Source organism: Leucoraja erinacea, chromosome 24 (genome assembly GCF_028641065.1).
Source record: "Leucoraja erinacea ecotype New England chromosome 24, Leri_hhj_1, whole genome shotgun sequence".
Lineage (NCBI taxonomy): Eukaryota > Metazoa > Chordata > Chondrichthyes > Rajiformes > Rajidae > Leucoraja > Leucoraja erinaceus.
Window position 1 is genome coordinate 24,570,714 of NC_073400.1, and position 8,772 is coordinate 24,579,485.

The following is an 8,772-nucleotide window of genomic DNA, read 5'->3' on the forward strand; positions in this document are numbered from 1 at the left end:
ATCCACATCCCTACATTCCCGGCATATCCACGTGATTTCCAGGCAATCTCTGGATTGTAAATCCTCAGAGTGGAAAAGATGCATTTGGGATGGCACTAAACCACTGAGATCATGAGACCAGGAGCATTGTGAACCATTCAGGAACATTAGCAACCTCCGGGAACCGCACGGAAACCTTGGGTGGGGCGCAAAGTCTCCAGAGGTTTCCGTTCAGGTTTCCTAAGTGGGACAGGGGCATTAGACGGCACCTGCGGCTAAATCTTTCACTTTAGATTCAGAACTGTGTTGTCACATGAATCCTCTGTGTCTTTTTTATTTAAAAAAAAATAAAAGATACAATTTTGGGAACTTGGTGTCCCTGCAGCTTGTAGAACCTCGAAACCTTGGGCAATTGAATTGTTACTGTCTTTATTTTTATTTTTAATTTTTACGGAGAGAACAATCTGCGCATGCATGGTATATGTTTTTTTTAAAAAAGCCGACTGACTGCCTACCCTGAGTAATCACTCGTGTCACGTGCCTGGTAACAATAAACCATTGCCATCAGGTTTCATTGTACTTCATGTAGCCCCGTGCTTAAGTTGCCTTCCAACTATCCATCGACAGTCTGCTTCAAGACCATAAGCACCATACTACTCTCTCTGTTTAGATAACTTACAACCCAACGGTATAAGCATTGAATTCCACAATTTTAGATAAACTCTAACAATCCCGCCCTCTCCTTCCCTCCCCTGAACCCCATCCAGACTCACACCTATCTCGCCTCTCCCCCTCGACTCCTTCCTCTAGCTTCACAAATTTCAACTCTTCAATCCTTTTGTCTCACGCCTTCTGTTTTTTTCATCTCTGGCTTATACTTCATCAATCTGCTTCCAGTCAAAAAGCAATAGAATATTTTTGAAATTGTGCTATTTAGAAGCCTGTTCATTTGAAGCATGCAACTTTACTGAGATATTAAGACCAATCTTACCAGTCTTTTTGGGAGATGTTCTTGTTGTAGATGTGGCCGGTCAGGTTCCTGTACGGAGGACAAATGCACTTGCACCTCACATCTCCCGAGCTCTGGAGAAACAAACAGAAATCGTAAGCATTTCCCAACGCTACTCAAACATGACTACTTTCTACATTCCTTAACACTGTCAAAACAGAATCAAGGAAGGATAAACTGCATCGCATGTATGCTACACCTCCAAAGCAGCAACACATACAATAGAATACGGCAGCAACACTAATATAAAGTCCAAGACGAAAGCTCGCAGAAACTTACAAAAATCAAAAGCAAACTTTGTGCGGTGTTTCACTTTTGCATCACCTGATGTATTCACGTATGGCATGATTTGTCTGGATAGCAAACCCAAGTTTGTCCATTGCCTCTAGGTACACGCATGAATAATAAACTGATATCACATCCTCAGTCATTTCACCTCATGGAGGTGGTGGCGGCAGGGAAGTGTGTCTGCTCAGTTCATAACAATAACATGATTGAATTCCATAAGCAATCCAGCGTGGACAGAATGGACAGTGGCTACATTCAAGAATAAACTGGTGGGTGACTGAAGAATCAGTCTGAAGAAGGGCCCTGACCCGAAACGTCACCTATCCATCATCTCCAGAGATGCTGCCTGACCCGCTGAGTTACTCCAGCGCTTTGTGTCTATATCTGGTGGGTGACTCCCATTCTGTGCAACATATCTTTAAGCCCCTTTCCTGGTCTCGTTAACCTAAACTCATGCATGAGGAGAACATTGAAGAGTAAGTACAACCTGACAGTATGTTATGGACACACTCCATCACTTTGCTGATGATTAACAGGAGGCCGACTAGGATTTTACTTCGGAGTCACGTGAGTGATGGGGAGAAGGCAGGAGAAAGGGGTTAGGAGGGAGAGATAGATCGGCCATGATTCAATGGCAGAGTAGACTTGATGGGCCAAATGGTCTAATTCTCCTCCTATTACTGATGACCTTATGGCCAGTGCTCAAGATTAACCCTTAAAAGATTTAAAAAAAAACATCACACTTAATTTTGGGCTGGCTTAGTTTGCCTTTTTGTATACCTTTTATTCATTTGTCCCATGTACCTTTTTCATATCTCTAGTTTCCCTCGCCCCTGCCTCTGAAGAAGAGTTCCGCCCCGAAACATCACCTATTCCTTTTGTCCAAAGATGCTGCCTGACCCGTTGAGTTACTCCAGCATTTAGTGTCTATCAAAATGGTAAAGCCAAAACTCACAGCACATTCCATTAGCCTGGAGAAGGCAGGAACGGGGTACTGATTGTGGATGATCAGCCATGATCACAGTGAATGGCGGTGCTGACTCGAAGGGCCGAATGGCCTACTCCTGCATCTATTGTCTAATAGTGAGACAAGAGAACGTAAACTATACATAAACAAGATAGTGATATGCATGCTCTCCCTTAAAGAAACGCAGTCTAACTTGCAAACATTGGATAAACTGGTTCTCTGTTCCATCATGTAGGTACAGTGAGTCTTTGAAATTGAAGAGTATGCAGAAATTCTTCAATTGTGTTTGGTCTCTGTAGGAGCCATAAGAAGAAAATGTCATATGATTTATATGACATGAATGGAACAGCGATTAAGAACGGTAAGTGATGGATTATTTCTTTGCTAAGTAATACTTCAATAAAAGACTAATTCATCAAGAAACAACGTTTGGAAGATTTGTTTTTACTATCGTAAGTGTGTCGTGAGTGCGTAAGCTATACCTCCAACCCATCCCCGAGGAGTAATGGCTATCAAAGTTGGACTTTGAGAACATATAGAAACTGCCATTACAGTCTCTCTCTTAGCTCTGTGATATTTTGCAGAGTTCCCAATCTCTCTTAGTTTCCATCACTTATTTTATAAAGAGGAAAAGATTGGACGTTATTGTTTTCCATCACAGTGAGGAATGTGGGGAATCGCTGTGGTGGATGTTTATGTCAACTTATATGTAGTTATGTGCATTGTTGCTTTTTTATTAGTATGGCTGTGTGATAATTCGCATATCACTGTACCTTAATTGGCACACGTGACAATAAAAGACCTTTGAAACCCTTGACACCTCTGAAACCATTGAAACATTTTTCTGCATCTTTCCTTGCGTACTTTCCCTTTCATCCTCTCTCTGCTCTCTCAGTGTCTTTCTGCCTTTTAAGGACAGCCCAGACCATCACGCAAAGCAACCTTCCTTCCATTGACTACACCCACAACACGCAGCCTAGGCAAGACTACCAGGATAATCAAGGACTAGTCTCACCCCGCTCACTCTTTCTTCTCCCTTCTTCCATCAGGCAAGAGGAACAGAGGAAAACGCATACCTCCATATTTAGGGACAGTTTCTTCCCAGATGTGATCAGGCAACTGAATTGTCCTCTCGCCAACTAGAGAGCGGTCCTGACCTCCCATCTACCTCATTGGAGACCTTCAAACTATCTTTAATCGGACTTTATCTTGCACTAAACGTTATATCCTTTATCGTGTATCTGTACACTGTGGACGTCTAGACTGTAATCATGTATAGTCTTTTCACTGACTGGATAGGGTGCAATGCCAAAGCTTCTCACTGTACCTCAGTGCACATGACGGGGTGGGAGATTGCAACCTTCACGTGGTCCGCCCTGTTTCGACAAATGCAATCAACCCGGCGTGCACAATCAAATAAGATCAAATAGAACAAGTTGTCCGACAACTTTAGGCTGTGCACGCCATACACAAGAAGAAGAAGTGCACATGACCATAATAAAGGAAACTTTGCAGATGGTTGACTATTGCGCGTGCTAATAGCTACATAACCTTCATTTGGGCAGGTGATGATTGTGTAAATATAGCCATCCTTTCTATCCACTCCCTTTCACTGAACTCTTCCCCCCTTCATCATTACCACTTTCCCCCTCCATCTCCCCCACCTATGTCTATCCTAAATCATTGACACTTTCCCTCTTCTCTCCGGTTGCAACTGACATACAAGAGGCAACCATTGGTACCACATGCTTAGTTTTAGTTTAGTTTAGTTTAGAGATACAGCGCGGAAACACCGGGTCCGCACCGGCCAGAGACCCTCGCACATTAACACCACCCTACACCCACTCGGGACAATGTTTACATTTACCAAGCCAATGAACCTACAAACCCATACGCTTTTAGAGTGTGGGAGGGAACCGAAGATCTCGGCGAAAACCCACGTGGTTAACGTACAAACTCCATGCAGACAGCACCCATAGTCAGGATCGAACCCGGGTCTCCAGCGCTGCATTCACTGTAAGGCAACAACTCTCCCGCTGAGCCACTGTGCTTCATTGGTTACATTGCCTCTACAGAAGCTGGATCTGCTTTCATAATTCTGATGGGTTTTATTTTAAAATCAAATCAAATTGAAACAAGATTAAAATATTCCATCCACCGTTCTCTCGATTGGTATTCGCCCGTCTGTCCATTCCCTTATCAGTTTACAGATATTACACATTAGAATTAAGCACAGATTAGACAGGGAGAGGCTGGATAGGAAATTGGATATAAATAGACTTTTCACTTTAAGCTGCACCAGTTTAGTTTTGTTTAGTGTCATCACTGGAGCAAGACAGATATGGCAGATAATATATGTAGATCATTTATGGCAGATATATATGGGGCATATGATTTATAATACATGGCAGATAATTTATGTAGCAACAAGTCCCACAAATAAAAGTGAGATAATGATATGTTAAGTGGAGTTTTTGATGAACCCATATTTGGAAGGATTTTCTTACCTCCAGTTCCCTCCCCTCTACCTTCAGTCTGAAGAAGAGTCCCGGAAGGGGCCGAGGAAGCTGGGTGGGCCAGTGGTGATATTGGCGTAAACTGAAGGGGGAGGGGGGGGGGGGGGGGGGGACACGGGGGCAGCTAAAGGCACCAAGCGGCTGGGACAGGCAGCTGTCTGTCAGACAGTCCGTTATAACTGAAATCCATTATAAATATATAAATTATAAATCTATATCGGTGAGACCAAGCGGAGGTTGGGCGATCGTTTCGCCGAACACCTCCGCTCGGTCCGCAATAACCAAGCTGACCTCCCGGTGGCTCAGCACTTCAACTCCCCCTCCCACTCCGCCTCCGACCTCTCTGTCCTGGGTCTCCTCCATGGCCACAGCGAGCAGCACCGGAAATTGGAGGAACAGCACCTCATATTCCGTTTGGGGAGTCTGCACCCCCGGGGGCATGAACATCGACTTCTCCCAATTCTGTTAGTCCTTGCTGTCTCCTCCCCTTCCTCAGCTCCCTTGCTGTCTCCTCCCACCCTCCAGCCTTCCGGCTACTCCTCCTTTTCCCTTTCTTGTCCCCACCCACCCCCACCCCTGATCAGTCTGAAGAAGGGTTTCGGCCCGAAACGTTGCCTATTTCCTTCGCTCCATAGATGCTGCTGCACCCGCTGAGTTTCTCCAGCTTTTCTGTGTAACCTTCGATTCTCCAGCATCTGCAGTTCCCTCTTAAACTCCATTATAAAGAGGTCCACTAGCACAAGGATTTACTGTACTGAGGTTAATTTCTTGAATCTTTCCAGCATATGGAACTTCAGTCATGATAAAATATTAGTAAAGTTACTGCTATTTTGCTCAGTAAAAGCTAGTAAAGTTAGTACTATTTGCCTCGGCTTAGAGCAGGTGAACATATGAAGTACAGGTATTAGCGATTTTAAAGACATTGATAAGATTCACAAGAGGTAAATCTCGACTGTCTGGTGAGAGCAACAACACTATGGGGGTCTCAAAATTATCAATGAGACAAGACAAAGAAACTATTTCAAGCAGTTCTGGTCGCCCTGATACAGGAAGCATGTGGAGGCTTTGGAAAAGGTACAGAAGAGGTTGGCCAGAAAGCTGAATGGATTGGAAGGTATTGCAGTAGCTATAAGGAGAGGCTGGACAAACTTGGATTATGTTTTTCAAGAACACCAGAGGTTGGGGAGAAACCTGATAGAAGCATATAAAATTATAAGAGGCTTAGCTAGGGTCGACAGTCGGAACCCAGGGTGGAACTATCAAATATACGAGGGTGTAGCCGTCTGACAAGGGCAACATTTGAAGGAGATGTGCAGTGCAAGTCTTTTTTAACAAAGAGATTGGTGGGTGCCTGGAACAAGTTATTGAGGGTGGTGATGAAGGTGCACAAAAATGCTGGAGAAACTCAGTGGGCAACACTGAATCTATGGAGCAAAGGAATAGGCGACGTTTCGGGTCGAGACCCTTCTTCAGACCAGTAATCAGGTGGTGGTGAAGGCAGCGACAATAATGACATTTATGAGGCTTTTGAATCAGTGCATGGCCATGGTGAGATTGGATTATGTATAAGGAGATGAGATTAATTTATTTGGGCATTATTTGGGAATTAAGAATTTAGTGGGGTGATAGATAACGTGAAAATGCTCCGCAGATCTGGTCTTTTAAATAATGAATAGAGGCCAGGAAGACAAAATGACCCGAAATATCACCCATTCCTTCTCTCCAGAGATGCTGCCCGTCCCACTGAGTTACTCCAGCATTTTGAGTCTATGCAAGGCCAAATGACTCTGAATGAAGATAGGTGCACAAATGCATGTTTGAACGTGTCATTTATGTAATAGGGCAGAGTTATTTTATGATATCTTACAGATATAAACCGTCATGCCTGGTGATGGTATTATAATTAAGGTGGTGGTTATGTTCATCTCTAGGTATAAATAGTGAAGGCTGTACGTACTGATCTATGTGTATAATACATGTTTGAACGTGTCATAGGGCAGAATTGTGTAATGGTATCATATTTAAAAAATCATCATACGCAGTGTTACAGCGTTGTTGTCACAGTGGCGGTTGTGTTCATCTCTCGGTATACACAGTGAAGTATGTAGGAAGCAACTGTGGTACAAAGAGTGGAGGCTGTGCTGATGTATAATCACAGAAGGCTGCGTGTGTGTGGGTGTGTGTGTATATATAATTCAGCATCAGTGGGTGACCTGAATCGGGACCTGCGTCTGTTTACTCGGCCTTACCTTTGAGGAATCAGTCACGACCAACACGACCAGCAGGTACAGCACGGTGAGGGAGCTGCTGACCGCCATGGGCTCGGGTCTTGAGGCAGGAGCTGGGGAGAATGGATGGGTGGATAGATGGGGATGGATGGACGTCCACAGCGCAGCAGCTCCTCTCCTCCCGCCCCCTCTCTCCCTCTATTGGTGCCATCCGCTCCACCTGCTCCCTAGATCCGCCTCCTGATTCATCCCCGGAGCTGCCCTTCATCCCTGTGCTTGCTGCACCAACGCCAGCATCTCTGCCGAAGGTAGACGCACAATATAGCTGGAGTCACTCCGCGGGACAGGCAGCATCTCCGGAGAGAAGGGACGGGCGACGTTTCGGGTCGAGACCCTTCTTCAGAATTTATGTCTATGTTTGGTATAAACCGGCAACCCACATTCCTTCTCTCCAGAGATGCTGCCTGTCCCGCTGAGTTACTCTAGCATGTTGTGTCTATCTGCAGTGTAAACCAGCATCTGCAGTTCCTTACCATCAATATCTCTACTTGCGGCCACAAAGAAGCAGGAAATGTTTCACCTATTTGGTCTTTTCTCTAAGATACATCCAACATAAATGCAGATCCACCACACGTCCTTCATTGGAAAAGTCCATTTGTTAGAGGATTATAAATCCATAAGTCCTGGGAGCAGAATTAGGCCCCTGAGGCCCATCGAGTCTAAAGAATAGCCCCCAAATTCTTGAATTGTGGCTTCATTTCTCCTGGCTGAGTTCCTCCAGCTCTTTGTGCCTTTTGCTCAAGATTCCAGGGTCTGCAGTTCCTCGCCTCTCCAAAGTGCAGAATACTGTCGCAGCTACAGAGAAAGTGCAGATAGATCAAAGTGCAAGGTCCATGGCAAGGTAGGTTGGAAGATCGAGAATTCATCCTTTGTGCATGAAGTCCGTTCAAAGCTTGATAATAGACGGCACGGGACGGTAGAGTTGCTGCCTCACAGCGCCAGAGACTTTGGCTTGATACTGACTAGGGTGCTGGCTGTACTGAGTTTGTACTGACTAGAGTGCTAGCATTACTGAGTTGGGATCAAACTAACTATCCTGTCACTTAACACATGTGCATTTGGTTGGGGTGGAGGCAATGTTGGTCAAACAATTTCCTTTACCTGTTCCTAAAGTGCAAAGTAATTGGCAACAACCTTGTTGTACAGAGGGATCCTGGTGTACATACCCATTGCTCCCTGAAAGAGGAAATATGGGTGAATAGGGTGGTAAAGAAGGTGTATAGCATGCTTGCCTTCATCATTCAGGGCAGTGAGTGTACAAGTTGGCAAGTCATGTTGGAGTATCGATTCCAGTTGCCGCTTTACGGAAAGGATAGAAACATAGAAACATAGATAATAGGTGCAGGAGTAGGCCATTCGGCCCTTCGAGCCTGCACCGCCATTCGATATGATCATGGCTGATCATCCAACTCAGTATCCTGTACCTGCCTTCTCTTCATACCCCTTGATCCCTTTAACAACAAGGGCCACATCTAACTTCCTCTTAAATATAGCCAATGAACTGGCCTCAACTACCTTCTGTGGCAGAGAATTCCAGAGATTCACCACTCTCTGTGTGAAAAATGTTTTCCTCATCTCGGTCCTAAAAGATTTCCCCCTTATCCTTAAACCGTGACCCCTTGTTCTGGACTTCCCCAACATCGGGAACAATCTTCCTGCATCTAGCCTGTCCAACCCCTTAAGAATTTTGTAAGTTTCTATAAGATCCCCCCTCAATCTTCTAAA

The 8,772-nt window shown here is 44.8% G+C and overlaps 1 protein-coding gene across 1 annotated transcript in view; it reads right to left on the reverse strand.

Annotated features, from left to right (window-relative positions):
- Nucleotides 1-7,170, reverse strand: part of tmem9 (transmembrane protein 9) — a 45,414-nt gene extending 38,244 nt beyond the window's left edge. Inside the window, exons 1-2 of the mRNA XM_055654832.1 lie at nt 7,009-7,170; nt 971-1,062 (exon numbers count right to left, since the gene is read on the reverse strand). Coding sequence (XP_055510807.1) covers nt 971-1,062; nt 7,009-7,077 — 161 coding nt within the window. The 5' untranslated portion in view covers nt 7,078-7,170. The remainder of the gene's footprint in view (nt 1-970; nt 1,063-7,008) is intronic.
- Between the last annotated feature and the right edge of the window lie 1,602 nt (nt 7,171-8,772).